This window comes from Phasianus colchicus, chromosome 8, assembly GCF_987193195.1.
Source record: "Phasianus colchicus chromosome 8, bPhaCol1.hap1.1, whole genome shotgun sequence".
NCBI classification, from domain to species: Eukaryota; Metazoa; Chordata; class Aves; order Galliformes; family Phasianidae; genus Phasianus; species Phasianus colchicus.
In genome coordinates, this window is record NC_143443.1 from 16,228,361 (window position 1) to 16,246,964 (window position 18,604).

The window sequence follows — 18,604 nt, forward strand, 5'->3', positions numbered from 1 at the left end:
AGCCTACAGCTCTTCAGAACTGAAACAAAACTGCACAAGTCACTGGTGCTTAGCTTGTGCTGCTGCCATCTGTGCCTTACATGACTGCCACAGCATCATCAGCTTTGGGAATTAGCTCACCCCCTGCCCCTTCCTGCCCAAAAGCCAGCCTCCCAATTACGTTCTGCTGTAACCTGTGATCCAGGAGACATGGGAGGAGTAAGTTCGAGAGAGCCAGTTGGGAGACACAAAGTTGTGCAGCCCTAGTGCATACAGCCCAATCTCAAAGGCGCAGAGGTGAAGGTTGCGGTGTGGTCCCTGGTGTCCACCACTGGAGGAAGGGTGGGTGAAGATGGAGGTACTGCTGTTTCCACCTGCTTTGATAAGGACTGTCTTGGCCAATTCAAAGTAGAAGTGGGCAGCTGCCTCTGAAGGCTGGTTCGGGACATGAGGAGCATGGCTTTCCAGCCGCCTCCCTTTATATCTAAAGAAAACAAGAGAAAATTTTCAGAGAGCAATGGTACTCCATGTTCTCTAACTCAGGTGCAAAGTTCTTATCTTTAGGGTCCACAGAAAACAAAGAAACTCTCCCATGAAAATATTTTCTAATGCACACATGCTAGTTCTCTGAGATCAGGGAAGGCTGCCTCTATGCATCATGTACTATTCATTACCTGCCAACTTCCACAGTCTTTGCACGGGCTCCCCCACTGGCTCTCCTACTGCCACTGGAAGAGGAAGATCCCAGTGAATCACTTGAAGAACTACTGATGCTGTCGCTGTCTTGTCCTCGGCCCCAGGATGTTGCTGCCCATCCCCCACGTAGAGGACGCCGACTGAGCGTTGGAGAACTGTCAGAGGTAGTTTCAGGAGCACTGCTGTCAATACTAGCCATGCCTACAACACCAGAGCACATACAGTAATGTCAACAGGTACACCTCATGCGTCACTGACAGTCATGTCAGTGAGAATTTAACACTGCATACTGGATGAAAAGAAATCAGTCAGTTTGGTCACAGATATCACTTTGAAGTTCTTGGATTAAAAAGCAGAAAAGTCTGAGAGCAATGTGTCTTCATTTTCCCCTTAACACCGTATCTCAGCCACTATCTCCACCTGCTAAGCTTTATGGCAGAATATAACAACAAGTTGCAAATATACAAACAAGCTTAAGTTCTACAGATGCCCTCCTAGTGCAGGCTACACAATTTATACAAAGGTTTTCCATAACCTTCTGAAGAGAAGTGCATCAGGCAGCAGCTCCCCTAAATTTGTTTCTGGACCCGAGCACAGTGCTCTGCTCCCTATTATTATAAATATTCTATTCCAGATATCTAGTCCATTACCCAGAACATAACCGCTGTGAGAAACGCATGCATATGGTAAACTGCAATTCGTTAGAGGCTGGGAAGGAAATCTGTGGATCAAAACCTTTTTTTCCATGCCAAACAAAGCTAATCAACTGCTCCTGTAGTATAGGAAAGGCTGACAAGCAGAATGAAAGAGCAAGGGAACAATTGAAACCTCAGCATGGTACCCAGCACAGCACTAGGAGTTAGTTACTACCTGTGTGTTTCTTCTTCTGCCTGACAGGTGAACCCCAGCATCTCCCGTTGTATCCACCTCGGTTTCCAAGGGCCAGACGACTGGGGACCTTTCCTTCCTGTTTCAAGACAGTGGATTCCCCAGCTGGCTCACAGGGGGACCTCTGAGAGCTCTCTGCATAAACAGGACAGTGACAAGCTAATTATTACCATTTGTTTCTGCATCTTTAAAATCATTAAAAGATGCATGATTTTTTGAAATTTGGGTGTATTTATGAGCAGGATTATCTCATTTTTTTCTGCATTCAGCATTTCATCAGATACTAGGCTAAAAACACTGAAACTTAGTAACACAAAATTTGTAAAATTTGCTGCAACTGTGCAAATTTGCATAAAGATTTACAGTAAAAATGCTCCAGCAACCCTAACTTTATTGTATTTATCCTCAGCTACAACTCATCTCTATGGGAAGAGTTAAGCAAGCATCCACTCTCCTGCATGTAATGCTTGTAACCAAAGTGTGAGCACAGCTAGAAGAAAATCATACCATTTATCTCTAACGATCTTCAGCAATTTTAGTTATTTATTTTGCATGAATGCCTCTGACTCAGTTTGTAACTTTTTGAACACTGCACCTCTGATAAAAAACCTAAAAGATGGAATCATAGTGGTTTTACAGTAACTGGCTAACACAGCTGGCTCAAGACAGGAAAGCCTGAAAATTAGCTTGAATTTCTAAGCAACAATGATGTGTACAGAAATGGATTCAGACAAACAATGGAGGAAATAACATTCCAGTAACCACCAAGCAATCAGGTGGTAACACAAATCATTCTGACTATTATTCAATAGAGATGTGAATTTACAGTTTAGGTTTTACATGGATGACCAAAGGGTTTCAAGCATAACCCTTATAAAGCATCTCTTACCCTGTGAACTCTTCTCCACAAAAGTCTCAGGACTGCTCTGAACTGCTGGGCTTACACCAGCTTGCTGAGCGACTGAAGTCCCTGGAAGCTGCTGGATGGCTGCAGTGGACTGGGCAGCATGTTTGGAAGGAGATTTTTGGTTTGCTACTGTAGGCTTGCTGGAAGAGTAGAAGGAACTCAGAGTCTGTGGCTTGTGAGTCTGACTCTCTCTGTCCAGAAGTTTGTCTAAAATCTTTAAGAGCGAGAAAAAAATTTAGATAAAAGAGCTTTTCAGATGGGTAAGAGAACAGGCATTATACTAATGAATAGTGGGGAAGTACCACATCATTTCCTGGAAGACTATAAACTCCACTCAACTGGAGAAAAAAAGAAAATGCTTTTTCAGTGAAAGGAGGCAGCACTTCCTCACACAGATCAGCTAGGCACAGTTGAGAGCCATATGGCCTGCATTGCAACAGTTCATTTGTACTCAGTAATATCCCCATTTTCACTTCAAAAAAGCCACTGCCTTCACTTGAAAAACACCTAAACTGACATTACAGAAGCAGTTCTGCCACATCAAGGACAGAACAGAGGATTCTACATTTAGTGTCTGTCATTATATGTTCTTAAGTTTAAGTCATTAAATTTCCATACTCAACATCCAAAACATCTGTCACACAATTACTAAGAAACTGACAAAGCCTCTTCAAACTTTCAGACACTAGAGAAATTGCCTTCCACCAACTTAAAATAACAACACGTTCTCACCTTATTTATTACAGAACTGGGGAACAAAGCTTAACTGCATTATTTTTTGTGTTTGTCCAATTCTACTCTTTGTTCTATACATAGAATGAACATCACAGGTCTGATAGAGCACTTATTTTTAGACAATTGATATCATAACCTTCCTGTTCATCCTCACAGCTGAGAAGAGTATAACAAAAAAGCTTCAGCTTTACGTGAGAGAAGTATATTAATAGTGTTCTTACTGGGAGAAGTGCTTCTGAATAAAAATGATAAATAAAAACTTTCTTGATTCTTCAACAGTTTTTGATAAGTTTTTTCCTCTGAAGAGGGAAGGGACCTGAGGGTGTTGGTTGATGCTCAGCTGAACATGAGCCGACAGTGTGCCCAGGTGGCCAAGAGGGCCAATGGCATCCTGGCCTGCATTAGAAATAGTGTGGCCAGCAGGAGCAGGGAGGTAATTGTCCCCCTGTACTCAGCACTGGTGAGGCCACACCTAGAGTACTATGTTCAGTTTTGGGCCCCTCACTACAGGAAAGACACTGAGGCCCTGGAATGAGTCCAGAGAAGGGCAACAAAACTGGTGAGGGGTCTGGAGCACAGGTCTTATGAGGAGCGGCTGAGGGAGCTGGGATTGTTTAGTCTGGAAAAGAGGAGGCTCAGGGAAGACCTCATTGCACCCTACAACTTCCTGAAGGGAGGCTGTGATGAAAAAAGGTCTGGCCTCTTCTCCCAGGCAAATAGTAGGACCCGAGGAAATGGCCAGAAGTTGTACCAGAAGAGGTTGGACATTAGGAGAAACTTTTTCTCTCAGAGAGTGGTCAAGCACTGGAATGGCTGCACAGGGAGATGGCGGGGTCACTGTCCCTGGCAGTGTTCAAGAGGCGCCTGGATGAGGAGCTACGAGATCTGGTTTAGTAGCTTGTGGTAGCAGTGGTAACGTGAAGACGGTTGGACTAGATGATCTTGTAGGTCGTTTCCAACCTTGTAATTCTATGATTCTAAGTCACGAAATGGGAGCAGAGTTGTACTCTCTTGCATGGACCATTAAGGCACAGATGGATTGAACTTGTATATAGAATAAGAGAGAGATTAAAAACAACAAAACACTGCATCAAAACAAAACTAATCCCCATACAACAGATACAGAGCATACTGAAAACTCCTGGGACAGAAACCAGCAGCCAAGTAAAAGCATTAACTACAGTCAGAAAGCATCTCTCAACTGGAGCTTAAGAAACCTTTGGTAAGAGTGCCTCTCCCAGGGCAATGCATAATGCGCAGTCAGATTTTGCCTCAGTAAGAGAATATAAAAACTAACAACATGCTTGCAAATCATCAGTGCACATAGTGACTTATGCTCACTGGGAAAACACAATCATGGTTTACTCTGCATCTCTGGGTCCCCTTTTAAAGGGAGACTCACCTTCTTCAGCTTCGATTGATCATCCTTGTAGGTAATCATCAGAGCTAGTGCCAGATCTCCTTTCTCCCTTCGAGTGCCTTCACACAACAGAGGATGTTCTGCTTCACTGACAGTTGTCTTCATGCCTACAGGCCAGAAAAGAGAAGGATGAAAAGGCAAGCGAGACCATGGGACTACACTGCATCCTTAGCAACATATATACATATGAAGAAGAACTTTTCCTATTTTTCTGTTAACTTCAGAAATAGGTCATGAATAAACAGAAGCGACTGTATTCCCCCAGAATACCAAGCACGGTACAACTGTCAGAGCAATATGATCAGAACGTGCCATAGAGAAGAGGCCAGACATGTCCACAACTTCATCTTGAAATAAGTTTTTCCAGTTTCTGCAGATGCTACAAAGCCAGCATTTCTGCTCCATACAGAACTCATCTTTGTCTTTTCAGAGATAAGGCAAAAGAGGACCGGTCTTGTTTAACCCATTCTATTCCTAATTTTGCATGCAGCTTTATAACAGGTATGCATCACTACCAACTACTAATAGCATACTAAAAAGCAGAATAACTACTGCTTTGTCGCTGAAGCTGTTGTAAATGAGAAGTAGGAATCCAGTATTCTAAGATCTTGAATTACATGATAACACTTAAGAATACTTCTGCTAGTCTTTCACCATCATTGTCTAACCTCTTCTGAATGATTGCCTTTTTTTTCCTCAGAAACTGCTCATCTTCATTAGAGCAATACATCTTCCATCACAAGAGATCAAAAAGAAAACTAAGATACTGTTACTACTTTAACATCCAGTTCCTGTCCCATATTCTTACCAAGAGCAGCAACAGCTGCTTCAAAACCAAGCTCTTCATCTCCAGGCATTTCATTATTCCAATTGCGACTTGGAGGTCTGCAGCCTGTAGGAGAAACCACTGAAAGAAGACAAGAGAATTAGTGCTCAGCTTTCAGAACTAGGATCTCAGGGAAACAGCTGTTTCTGAGAGCTTTCTGAACTTGCAGAGCTTCCCATGTTCCTATTCCTGATCTTTGTATGAGTTTCAAGACAATACCTTGTTTTTCTTTTCCCTTTTTCTCCCTCTAAACTCAGAAGGCTCCTAACCAGGTGGGAATATCACCAGGTCATCTAATCTCAGGATGCTGGTTTCTTTTTTAAAATCCTGCACTTATATTATCTTCCACTGAATACAACCATCATAATAGCAGAAAAGTCAATCATTTTAACTGTTTTAAAAAAGCAGACAAGCAGTGCTGGAATATGCTAAGTTTTCAGTTGCTTCCAAATGCAAAAGGAAGGAGAGAGAATTTATATCTCCAGAGCAAGAGCAAGCAACAGTGTGGGAAGAATCAAGGTTAAGTTGTTATGTATCCAGTAGACATTTTCTGTTTGAAAACCCCTCAAGATCTGGAATCTCAGAAAATTCCCTTTGCACATTCAAGTCAATGTAGACAGTACCTGGAGTGCACAGGACATCAAATATAAAGCTAGCCAACATGAGAGGCAGGACAGGACGATAATCACATAATGTGCCTTCTCGCAGTTCTTCAGCTCTTCCTCGAATAGTATTCATCTCATTAGTGACCAAGGGAATCTTCTTCAAGAGGGCTGCAATCTCAGACTCCTGATATGCCAGCTTCACCTGGTAGTATCCACAAGGGAACAGAAGCAGCTGTCATCAGCACCATTTTTCCCTTACATTTGTTGAAGTATGGCAATAGCTTTTATTGGTCCATTACATTACAGCAGTTTTTAGCACCCAATTTTTTCCACAGTGAACACACATCATAGAATGGCTCAGGTTGGATGGAACCTTAAATCTTCAAACCTAGTTCCAACCCCTCCACCATGGGGAGGCTTGTCAACCACCAGATCAGATTTTCAAGTTTAATATACGTCCTGACCCACATTTATACACAGCCTCCTTTTTCATTCAAATTATCACTCTTGAACTATCAAAGGAACATAAGGAGAAGCATTTGACTAGATAAGGCACTACAGAAGTGATGACATGTATGAAAAAAAAGGATGCTAAGCTAAGAAGTACACTCAGTAGATACAAAAGGGATTGATTAGAGAATAACAGCATGGGGTAGCAGCAAGCACAGCATACCAGGGTGAAGACCTATTACATTTTAATACTCTATGCAATTTCTGCATTCGTTTCATTTTGGAAATTTGAAAGTGATTGTTTTCTCTGAAACAGCGTAGGTAACTAGTAACTAGGTAGATTGCCAATCTCACACAATCTTGTAATCAGACTGAAAGAAGTACAGATAATCAGTGTAAGAAGTGTACTTGGTGGATTAGTAGCAACAATACACATCTCCAGGGACTGCTCAACACTGCATTCAAAGCAGTGTGCTTGTAAATCAAATAGACAAGGTCTTAACTGAGTACTTCTCTTTTCTAAACAGGAAGCCTAGTAGTAATTAGGCAGTGTCGAAAACTATATATCTGCACTGTGCACTTGCTCACGTGCCAACTAATGAAATGTCAGCAAGAACAACAATTTTCAAACAGGAAAGAATTGCAGCAGCACACCTAAGAAATATATTTCATAAACCATTTCATCAGTGCAAGTATAGACAATTCAGTTTACAAATGGTTGTTTTTTTCCCCCTAAATTGGCCAAGCAAACTGGAAACATACTTAAGATAACAAGAACTAAACTGCTCCATTTAAAATAAAATACTCATAAAATATACTGTTCTCATTTAAACACTTTCAAAACTCTACCTTCATGCAAAATCATAGGCCTTTTGGCAATGATGTCTGGTCCTCCTTTCAGTGAAGGACGAGCCCAAATGAAATAGTATTTCTCATCAAGTTTCTGGCAAATCAACGCGTGCTTGGGATTTGCGGACAACCCATTTTGTCTCAGTATAAACAATTTTTAGAGAACGTATAAAAAAAATGACCTAGCTTCAAGAATTTAAATGGGAACCACAAGCATAACTTCCCAAACCATAAGCATCACAACTTCCTGAAGGGAGGTTGTGATGAGGAGGGGTTTGGCCTTTCTCCCAGGCAACCAACAGGATTGAGGAAATGACCATAAGTTGTGCCAGAGGAGGTTTAGATTAGACATAAGACACTGGAATGGCCTGCCCAGGGAGGTGGTAGAGTAACCATCCCTGGCAGTGTTCAAGAGGCATCTGCATGAGGAGCTATGAGATATGGTTTAGCAGCTTGAGGTAGCAATGGTAATGAGAAAACAGTCAAACTAGATGATCTTGTAGGCCCTTTCCAACCTTGTAATTGTATGATTCTATGATAAGCATTCAAGCAGCACAATGTTGATCACGGATGCTGCCTTTAAAATGTTTTTTACCTCTAGTGCCTTTGTAGAGGCAGGCGGTCTCTGCAGCTCCAGAGCAAACATTCCTATTCGGAAGGCCAGGTTGTGGTACTCTAGCCGCTCACTCAATACAGTCAGCAGGAAAGCAGCTTTGGACAAGGTGTTGGTTGCCATCCATGTTTGCTTGCTGGTTGATACCTTGTTCTTTTTGCCCTGTTTGACAAAAAATTTGTAACAGGACGCTTTCCTAAACATCCTAAATGATGCTACGCCTGCCCTCCTATTCTTTGCAATAAGCAAGAGACAGAAGAAAAAACACAGAAGTGATTTCCTTTGCTAAAGAATAACAAATCCCAATGATTAACCAGTATCACTCCTTCCCCATCTCATCTCAGCACAATGTGATAAAGAGTTGGCCTGTTGATGACATGCATGTCCATTATTGGACTGATGCTGTGCAGGCAGATGCTGCATGCCTGGTTCCTTCCAGTGGAACCTTTCCTTAAACATTGTTTAGTGCCACTACAAGTAATTTTCCAGAAGTTTATGCTTTTTTCTTTCCTATCCAATCCTGCACTCTAAAACAGCAAAGTTCCTAACATTTCCAGTGCACATTATGAAATAGCAGACTAAGAAAAGACTAAGAAAGAAACATATGAAACAGGCACATCACCTGCACAAATCTACACAAAAATCAAGACTTTATTGCTGTATAATCTCATAGCACATAGTAGCAGGTATCTCTTAAACAAAGCATTCTTTGACATTGATGTTAAACAGGATGCTTTATCCCATTTAACAGATGCTCAATCAGATTCAAAACAGATTCCTAAAAAAGCTGCCGCTCTTAACAAACCAGGTTGAGGAACTTGTAACAAAACCAGAGTTTCTTAAAAATTCAAACTCATGCTGAACGGCCTCTTACATTCTTTCTCCTTTATATTCCTTCATAAGGGCACAGTGAACAGGTATGTTAACGACATCCAGAGCTCAACTCAATGACAACATCAATGAAGGGACCTGAATCACAATATATAAGAAATGCCTAGGAATGCCGTTGTACCCATCCCACATCTTTCTTCTGTTTTACCCTCCATCCCCAAAACTAGGTAAGTATTCTCTACCTTAGTTGGTGGCTGCTCCACTTTGAGATCTGGAGGGTTGGCTAATAGGTCCCTGGCAAGTTCTACAGTTAAGCGACATGCTTCATTACTGTATCCATGTGCATACAGGGCTTCTGCACAAGCAAACAGGATCTGTAAGAAAGAACAGGTAATCATATTTAAATCACACACCTTCAGGCTAGAGATAGCCTGCTCAAACCACCTGTCTCAAAGTCTTGGTAAAACACAATTCGCCATTAATCTCAGCAGCAGGTATGCTCAGTGAACTCCTTGCCTCAGCCTTCACCACCATTCCTTTAAGCACACCTCTAAAAATGCTCATCTTGTACGAATAGTTCCTCCCTTCAAGTGCTATAAGAGATCAGAGAATAACTCAAAGGAAACTGACTGACTGTTTCCATGTACCTCCTTTTTCACTGCTTGCTGAATGTATATTGAGGTAATTACCGAAATATGACAATGCCTATTTAGGTTGTCTCTGGTCTTCCAAAGAACTTCTGCTTATGCAGTTTGATAGATTTTTCTCCTGGTGGGCATTCCTTGATCTCACTTATTTTGAATTTCAGCTCAATTTTCACAGAATCACATAATGATTGTAAAGGACCTCTGGAGGTCATCTGGTCCAACAGCTCTGCTCAAGCAGAGACATCCAGAGCAGGCTATTCAAGTCCACGCCTGGACAGTTTTTGATGATCTCCAAGGAGGGAGACTCCACAACCCCTCTGGGCAGCCTCTGGTAGCGCTCTGGACGTCAAAGAAGTGCTTCCTAGTGTTCACATGGAAGCCCTTGTGTGCCCATTGCTTTTGTCCTGGCACTGGGTACCACTGAAAAGAGCCTGGCTCTGTCTTCTTCCTTTCACCCTCCCTTCAGGTGTATCAGGACACTGATAACATCCCAAGCCTCCTCTACTCCAGGCTGAACAGTCCCAGCTCTCTCAGCCTCTTATCACAGGAATGATGATGCAGTCCCTTAATCATTTTGGTGGCCGTCCACTGGACTCTCCAGCACATCCAGGTCTCTCTTATATGGGGGGACCAAGCAGAGGGGAAGGATTACTTCTCTTAACCTGTTGACAATACTTTACATAATGAAATCAAGAATACTGTTGGCTTTCTCAGCAACAAGGGCACACTACTGACACATGTTCAACTTGAAATCCACTAGAACACTTCAGTCATTTTCTGCAAAGTTGCTTTCTAGCTAGGTAGCACCCCCAACACGTACTGGTGGCCTGGAGTTATTCCTTCCCACTATTCACTTCTTGTGCAAAGTGATTCTTGTCAGCCCACATCTCCAGTCTGACAAGGTCCCTCTGGATAGAAGCACAACACTCGTGTATCCATCACTCCTGCCATTTTTGTGTCATCTACGAATTTGCTAAAGGTGACTCTATCACATCACCTAGATCATTAAGATGTTAAACAGGACAGGACCTGGTACTGACCCTCTGCAGTACTCCGCTCATTATTTTGCCTTATCTGAACAGCTAGAAAAAAAGAACACACAGTTTTGCCCACATTTGCAATATAGTACCAGCTAAAATTAGGACATGATTGCACAGTAGAAGGGAATTAAGCTTGTAGGAAAGCAGGTGTGATACTACCACATTAAGATTGTAGATCTTATGATATAATGGGTTATGATATAATTAAGCCATATAATGATGGCTTAATAATCACTTTATATAACAACATACTAGGTTAACTGTGATACCTGGGAGAGTGGAGAGAACATGAGGTTCATAATACATGAAGAAAACTGAAAAACAATGTTTTGAACTAGATTCTGCTCACCTCCATCCGGTTCTCCTGCTCCAGAGGCTTTATACCAGCAAATATATCCTGCTCCTCTTCATTTCCCCCTTCAGCTTTGTCATCATCTTCCTTGGCTACCTCTTGTGGATTCAGATAATATACCTGGTAATCATCTTCCTCTTCTCCGTCATCCCCTCCACCTGCTGCACCATTCTCTCCTACTTCTTCTGGCTTCAGGCTCACACCACCGCTGTTCTCATCCGCAGAAGTCAGGTCATCATCACCACTACCTGTCTCTCCCACAGGATCCTTGGTCGATTTCTTGCCCGTGGAACTGCTCCTGACACTGGGCTCAGGTCCTTCAGAGAAGTACACCCCACCATCCTCCTCAAAGGCATCCCTGTAGCTCCTGCTCAGTGGGCTTTCTGTAAAACTAAATGTATTGCTGGCTTCTGCACCCAGAGCCAAGCTGCTGTCATCCAGGCTCATCTCTGCTAAGTCTGGCTCCAGGGAGCTGTCTTCACTGCTCATGCGGCGTTTCCCACTATGCTTACTGGTCAAACCTTTGCTCACTGGCAACTTAGCTTTGCCCACTGCACTCTTATACACAGCTTTATCACCTTCTGCTGAAAGTCGTCGCAGAACTCTCTGGGGTGTTTCAGAGACAACTTTTCTCTTTCCAGTAAGTTCCTTTGGACGAACCGCTGGCTCCTGAGGTGAGGGACGCAGCCTGTCCCCAGGTTGCAGACATGGTCCCCCAGGCTCCTGTCCATGGGCTCTACCAGCCTCACAAGCAGTTTCCGCACACTGCAACCGGCAGCTCCTCTGTTGGATGGCCTTAACCCAACAGAATGAGTTTTTCTTGTCAGTACTACTATAGGTGATCCCAGGGATAGGATAAGCTTCCTCCCAGTTGAAGTAACAGGCTTCCACTGCTGGCTTGAAACCCTGGAATAGCTTCTCCAGTGATTTCTTGTGCTGACCTCTCTTAACATTATCTATGACCTTTAGCTGCCACTGCCTGAGCTGGGAGCAAAGGTCCCTGCGCCTAAGAGAAGAAGAAAAAGAATAGGTTAGAGAGCAAATATAAAATGCACCAGCAACAAACTTCCTCTTAAACCACTCCTCCTGTTCAGAAAGACAACAGAATAGAAAAAGGAAACAGGTCTAAAAACAACCAATCCTAGATAGGCCCACAACACAGAAACAAGATGTGAACAGTACCGTCAAGAAAGCATGATACAAACTGGGAGGTTTAAATTGAAACACTGCTTTATTTTGTTATCGGCTTCAAACAAGGAATCAGCAATATGAGCCCCAGTAATCTGACCAGCAAGTGCCATGGGGAAGTGCTCTTCGAAGTATGTGTAATACTGCACTGTGTGGCCTCACCTCCAGCACTTGAGCGCAGCTCTGGGTGCCACAACACAAGGACAGAAAGCTAATAGAGAGTGTCCAAAGGATGGCTATGAAGATGGTGGGGGGTCTAGAGGACAAGGTGTATGAGGAGCAGCTAAGACCCCTGGATTTGCTCAGCAGAGGAGCTGAGGGGAGCCCTCATGGCAGCTGCAGCTCCTCACAGGGAGCAGAGAGCAGCGCTGAGCTCTGCTCTGTGTGACAGCAACAGGGCCCAAGGGAACGGCATGGAGCTGTGTCAGGGGAGGCAGCTGGGGGTAGGGAAAGGGTCTGCACCAGTGGGCGGTGGGCATGGAACGGGCTGCACAGGGCAGTGGGCACAGCCCAAGTGTTGGAGTTCAAGTAGCATTTGGACACCACTCTAAGATTTGGATTTTGGGTGGTGCTGTGTGAAGACAAGAGCTGAACTTGATTCTCATAGGTCACTTCTAGCTTCTAGGATAAAACTGCTTGTAGATGTGAAACAGCACTGCTAACAACTCCTGTCAAGTACGACTGAAACAGCCTGACCAGGGAAGCCCTAAGCCACACAGGACCTCCTAGTCTACCTCTCAGGCATGAATCTTTCTACCCTGATGTGTCTATCTAAAATTTAATTTAGGCTATAGCAGGCTATCTTCAGAAAACATAACTATTTGCAAATCCTGTGTTTGCGTGCAGAACAAGCAAGACAAAAATGTAATTGAAACAAGCTGGTAGGCTTAAATTCACCTAAATTGCACAGCAGTGTATGGGAACTGACAGGTCAAGGCATGAACCAGTGATTGAGCACCTGGTGATGGGGGTGTATCCAGCCCTGGGAGCACAGGTGCAAGCAATTCACCTGTGCAACTGGAAGGGGTAGACCCTAGGTCCACCCCTCTCTAACCTCATTTAACGGCTGACCACCAAAATGGAAGCATCTCTACTTGAAAACAGCCTACTTTGAGAGTTTTCCAATGAGCCGTTATCCTTAGAAAGGGGTACCTGAAGGGGACCTACAAGAAAGCTAGGGAGGGACTTTTTAGAAAGGCATATAGAAAGGACAAAGGGAAATGGTTATAAACTGGAAGAGGGTAGATTTAGACCAGATATTAGGAAGAAATTCTTTACTGGGGGAGTGGTGAGACACTGGAACAGGTAGCCCAATGAGACTGTAAATGCCCTTTCCCTGGAAGCATTCAAGGCCAGGCTGAATGGGGCTTTGAGCAATCTGGTCTAGAGGGAAGTGTCCCTTCCTATAGCAGGGGGTTGGAACTAGGTAATCTTAAAGGTCCCTTCCAACCCAAACCATTCTATAATTATTCTCTGTTACCAAATTGTGACCAATACCTTTTTCGGATGACCTGAAAACCAGTCAGTGGCAGCTATACTCTGCCTTATACCATACAAGCAGGCAGTCCCATGCCTCGCATTACCCCAGAAAGGACAAAACATTTCTGCATTTTGCAGCTACAGATCTCAGCTATGGCCTAAATAGGCAAACAAGTTAGCCTGAATGGGTAACGATGTTTAGGTGATCTAATTCAACACGTTTCTAGAAAAGTCTTTGTTCCAAGTGTCTCAACAAACTGCTGTCCTGTTCCTGCCACAGATCTTAGAGATCTGAGGTACAAGCCCAACTTTAACTCTCTTACCTATTGAAAGCAACAGAAAACAATATCATCAAATAGGTGCAAAGACTATTAAAAAAAAAAAATCAGCTCAACAGCATAGAATGGCTTCCATTTGTCTGAAGAAATTAATTACGAGGGAGCAGACCAGTAGAACTTGAAAGGATTTTCAGAAGTAAGGAGGAGGAAAGGGAATTACTTAGGAAAGGTAACATAAGGATGAGCACCTGCAATGAATTAAAAATGCAGTAGCAATTCTCCTTACAATTCACTGGAAAGGATAGCAATGATGGATAAAAAAGGGATCTTCTTGGTGACTATTCAAATGCCAAGAGAACAGGAAATTAAGCAGAAGTATTTCAATTATGCATGAATTCAAGTAGATCTGAGCAATTTTGAACTGCACCAGATAGCTTGAATGTGAACACATGTAGCGCTTTTATATACTTTATTAAAGGCTAAAACCTTTTCTGTTTTGTTTTGTTTTTTTTTCAACGCAGGTCAATTGATGGTTTTGTTTATTTTAAACCTCATTCCCAATTTCCTATAGTTTTTTACTTGTCTTCATCTCCTGTATTTACATACTTCATATTGCAGACTGTACAAGACAGAAACTGCACCCATTTTAGCATCCCTGGTGTACCTTCCAAAGATAAGGCATTTTACTCATGTCACACAACAATTCACAAAAACCAAATGCTGTTCACATGTAACTGAATTAAAAATACCATCCTATTTTCATTTGCCCTGAAAAACATTTTCTAACCATATATATGGCATTAGACTTACTCAGTGTATTTTGCACTTCACACTTTGTAGATTTCATATACTAAAAAAAATTTATCAGAGTTGACCATGGCACTCAACTTGAGCAATCAATAACTCAACTGCTAATCAAGTTGTACCACATAAAGATGGCAGTGATTTACCAAGGCATGTTGTGACTCAGAAACCTGTCTAAGCTTCATAATTTTTCCTCAGACTATTGAAAACACTGACAAAAAAAAAATGATACACCAGTGACACTCTGCCAATACACTCCAGAGAATAAGCTTCCTAGGAGCACAGAAAGCAAAGAAACAGCTCCTCTTGAAACAGAAAATCATGAATTACTGGGCTAAACAGAAATACGTTAAAGTGTTGAATTGTTAAAATTAAAAAGCATTAAAATTTATTGGTAGCCTGTATTACCATTCAAAGACACGTTCTCCACTGAGACACTGAAATGCAGACATACACTCCTGTGTAAAGCAAAATGCCCAGAAAACAACATATTATTGACATCATGTGGAGTTGCTAGAAGTGAGCAGCAACAGCAGTTAAAAGCAATTTACTCTTAAACTGTAAACTGTAGCACACAGTGCAGAAGGACTGTGTAATGGTTGAATAGTTAACAAGGTAATGATACAAACACAACTCATCTACAGGAAAAAACTGTGTGAACACATCACAAAACTGAATGAGAGACTGAAGTCCACTGCTTAAGGATCCAAGTTCCCACACACTAGCTGATTCTGTTGCTCACCTCTGTGGACTTATAGTTGGGTCAAGGACAGCCAGCCTCCAAAGAACCACCATCTCATCACACATACTTGCACAGGCATGAGCAGCTACTTCTGACTGCCCATTGCTACGTCCTGTGTGCCCGCTAGCACTGCTGTGTGACGCAGATGTCCGCACACTGTACCACCAGCCGGTTATCTGCAGGAGAAAATGTTCAGTGGAGCATTGTTGTGGCTAACATCCCCGCTCTCATCTAACTTCATATCCACAACAGAAAAGCAGCTCTAGTTAGTACCGTGTTTTCATGACTCCAAAATAACTACGAGCATTAAAGCAGCATTGCTTCATAAGAACCTCTCAATTTGTATTTACTTTTGTTTAGAAGGCACATATCTGCAGAACAAAGCACTCACAAGATGCTCTCTTGCTAAAGGCCTTCACATCTGGAGGAAAAAAAGTGAACAAACGTGATAAATGAAGTATTTTCTTTTCCCTGCTAGAAGCCGAGGCATGTGATGCATAATAAGGAAACCTGCACTGTTGTTTTTTTTATGTTACAAAGTATCACAAACTGTAAAAGGACACCTTTTTCCTTATATTAATAAAAAATATATCAAAAAATTCATGACTCAAACACATCAAAACCAAAGAATATGAGATTTTACTGCCCAACACATTTCTTTACGTTTTGTCAAAATGACAGTTCATATGTGAAGTACTTTGTTTAGAAAAAAATCATTACAATAATTCATCTTGACTAGCCAGAAAGCAAATCAAACGTACTGAACAAAGTAGTGCAGACTCCATATATTCCAACTTAAAAGGTTGAGGTATTTTGGGGATATAGCGTTGCTGAAAGAACACTGAATCATCACAGGAGCAAAGGATAACAAATTTAGAGTGGAGAAGCAAAAGTTACTCAGAGATAAATTCTACAGGTACATGAGGATCAGTCATTGATTCAGCTTCATTCTCTGGAATTTCTCCCTCCAAGGCAAGGGTGCTCAGGTACCTGCTCATAGTTCAGACACTGGTCAGTCAGAATCTCCAGCAAAGGAGCAGCATTGCTGTCCCGTCTCTTAAACATCTCCCGCACAATAGAAAGTAGGTTCCAGATTCCCTCAGGCTCTCTCCCTCGCAGGGGACGCAGAAGACAGGCCCACTCAGCAGCAGCCGGAGGCTCCGTGGAAGAGAGATACATGGAATTCACATCACTGTAGATAAAACAGAAGCACAGGGTTAAAAAAAAAAAAAAAAAAAAAAAAAAAAAAAAAAAAAAAAAAAAAAAAGAGGCAAGCACAGCTACCCAAAATCCTGAGATCCTGAGTATATTCAATATCCAGAAGCGTGTTTGCACCCTAGATGGGACAGCTATGCTTAACTTATAAGAGGAGACATATGATGATACTGAGACCACCACACAAGTAAGGTATCGTGCAAATACAGTATGCTCCACCACAGCAACATTGGACAGGCTACACAAAAATACTATTTCCTCAAAACTAGGCATCTTTTATACCATAGCACCATGGAAGGGTATACACCAAACAGTGAATAAATTTACAGATTACAGCAACATTTCTTTTTCTCTTCAGGAAAAGATAATTTACCTGAAAACAACAGGAGAGGGCCCACAGAATTTATGAAGGGTTTTCTTTATGTTGTCACTCAGGGTAGATTCATCTAGGTACCAGGTGCTTTGATCTGATGCAGAGGGTCCAGCAGTGGGATCTTGACACAAGAACACATACACAGGTTTTGAAGGGATTTTTCTCTGTGTGCCCAACCACAGGGATTATAGGGAGCACAAAGCAGTGTTACTCAGTTTATTTCACCCATTGCAGAACTATCTCAAAATATTATACTTACCTGAATAACTGGCAATGTTCAATTGGGAGACAACTGGCATGCTGAAACAGCAGCACTAGCACTAGCCAGGTGGATTGGGAGAAACATAGAGATAATGCCAACAGAAATCAACTGATTTCTTTGAGAGAAATATATGGACTTCTGCACTTGGGATAGAAAACCCCATGCACCAATATAGACTGAAAGTCAAATTGCTGACTAGTTTAGTGATTACAATAGGCACCAAGCTGAACATAAACCAGATAGGATTATAGCAGAGGGATACAGAGGCACAGAACACTGACCTAAGAGGAGAGACTGAGGAAGCTGGGCTCGTTCTGACTAAGAAGAAGAGGTTGAGGGGTGATCATCAACAGCCTACAGATACTTGGAGTCAGAGATAAACACTTATTCGTAGGTCAAGATAACAAAAATAATAAAAAATGGAGTATTCATACTGAATATTAGGAAAATTCTGGACCAGAAGGGTAATGCAGCATAAAAACAGGAATATACTATAACTTCTCTGATAACCAAGACATAGCTAAGCTAGCCCAAGCCACAGCTAACTCATTAGAGTGTTACCAATAATCAACCTTCTACTCGAAAGGAGAGATTCATTCCAACTAACACTTCCTGGAACTAATGTAGTTAAATAGAAAAATCTTCTGTCAGAAAAGTGCATTGTCTGATGCTGTCTCTCTCTGAATTTACTCCAAGGAGTGCATTACAGCAACAGTTTCCTGCAGCTGCACTACATGCTTGCTTGTACTTAACACTTTTCCCTGACCTTCACTTCCAATCCCAGACACTCAGTAACCTATCAATTCAGAAACTCAAGGCAATAGAAATGTATCTGTTTTCTGTCTTTAACACAGATTACTGAAATAACATATATCAAGGTTACCTGGGGCTCCACACACTGTGTTGATTGCAGTTGACTGAGAAGATAACAGCTCATCCAGCAAACGCTGAGCAGTTGGAAGAATCTGCAAACATGAAGGAAACTTTCAGTATAAACAGTCTTTCTTACCCTAATATAAACAGCCAAAGATCTGCCTGGACTTTCCTAAAGGACTCACAATATTTGAGGTATCAAATAGTCATCTTTTCAGAAAGGACGGTAGAGGGTGCTAAAGGTTATACAACAGCAAAGTAGTTGTTACACTTCCCTCTCCTTTCTCAGAGCAAACATACCATTCAAAGCTTACTTCCTATATCCACACTCTAAGAAGTACAGGAAAGAATCATAGGCTATCAGCTGCTTTCTCATTTCTTGAGAAGACAGAGCAATACTACAGCTAATGTTGTGAGGTATGGAAGTGAACATAGTCAATGTCACCACTTTCTTCCACTTTTAAATGTTCTGCATTTCTTGTTCATTTCTCTTAAAACCAAGCTGAAGGGAACAGAGGTGCAAACTATAAGTTACATTTATACATAACTTTT

The 18,604-nt window shown here is 42.0% G+C and overlaps 1 protein-coding gene across 3 annotated transcripts in view; it reads right to left on the minus strand.

Annotated features, from left to right (window-relative positions):
• Window positions 1–18,604, minus strand: part of ZSWIM8 (zinc finger SWIM-type containing 8) — a 64,655-nt gene that overhangs the window by 11,811 nt on the left and 34,240 nt on the right. For all 3 annotated transcript variants that reach the window (XM_031603020.2, XM_031603019.2, XM_031603021.2), the window contains 14 exons: window positions 18,063–18,144; window positions 16,918–17,038; window positions 16,320–16,521; window positions 15,330–15,505; window positions 10,836–11,844; window positions 9,042–9,173; window positions 7,951–8,130; window positions 6,075–6,258; window positions 5,434–5,532; window positions 4,608–4,732; window positions 2,453–2,684; window positions 1,546–1,698; window positions 654–876; window positions 174–463 (listed from right to left, as the gene is read on the minus strand). In XM_031603020.2, the coding sequence (XP_031458880.2) occupies window positions 174–463; window positions 654–876; window positions 1,546–1,698; window positions 2,453–2,684; window positions 4,608–4,732; window positions 5,434–5,532; window positions 6,075–6,258; window positions 7,951–8,130; window positions 9,042–9,173; window positions 10,836–11,844; window positions 15,330–15,505; window positions 16,320–16,521; window positions 16,918–17,038; window positions 18,063–18,144 (3,208 nt within the window). The remainder of the gene's footprint in view (window positions 1–173; window positions 464–653; window positions 877–1,545; window positions 1,699–2,452; window positions 2,685–4,607; window positions 4,733–5,433; window positions 5,533–6,074; window positions 6,259–7,950; window positions 8,131–9,041; window positions 9,174–10,835; window positions 11,845–15,329; window positions 15,506–16,319; window positions 16,522–16,917; window positions 17,039–18,062; window positions 18,145–18,604) is intronic.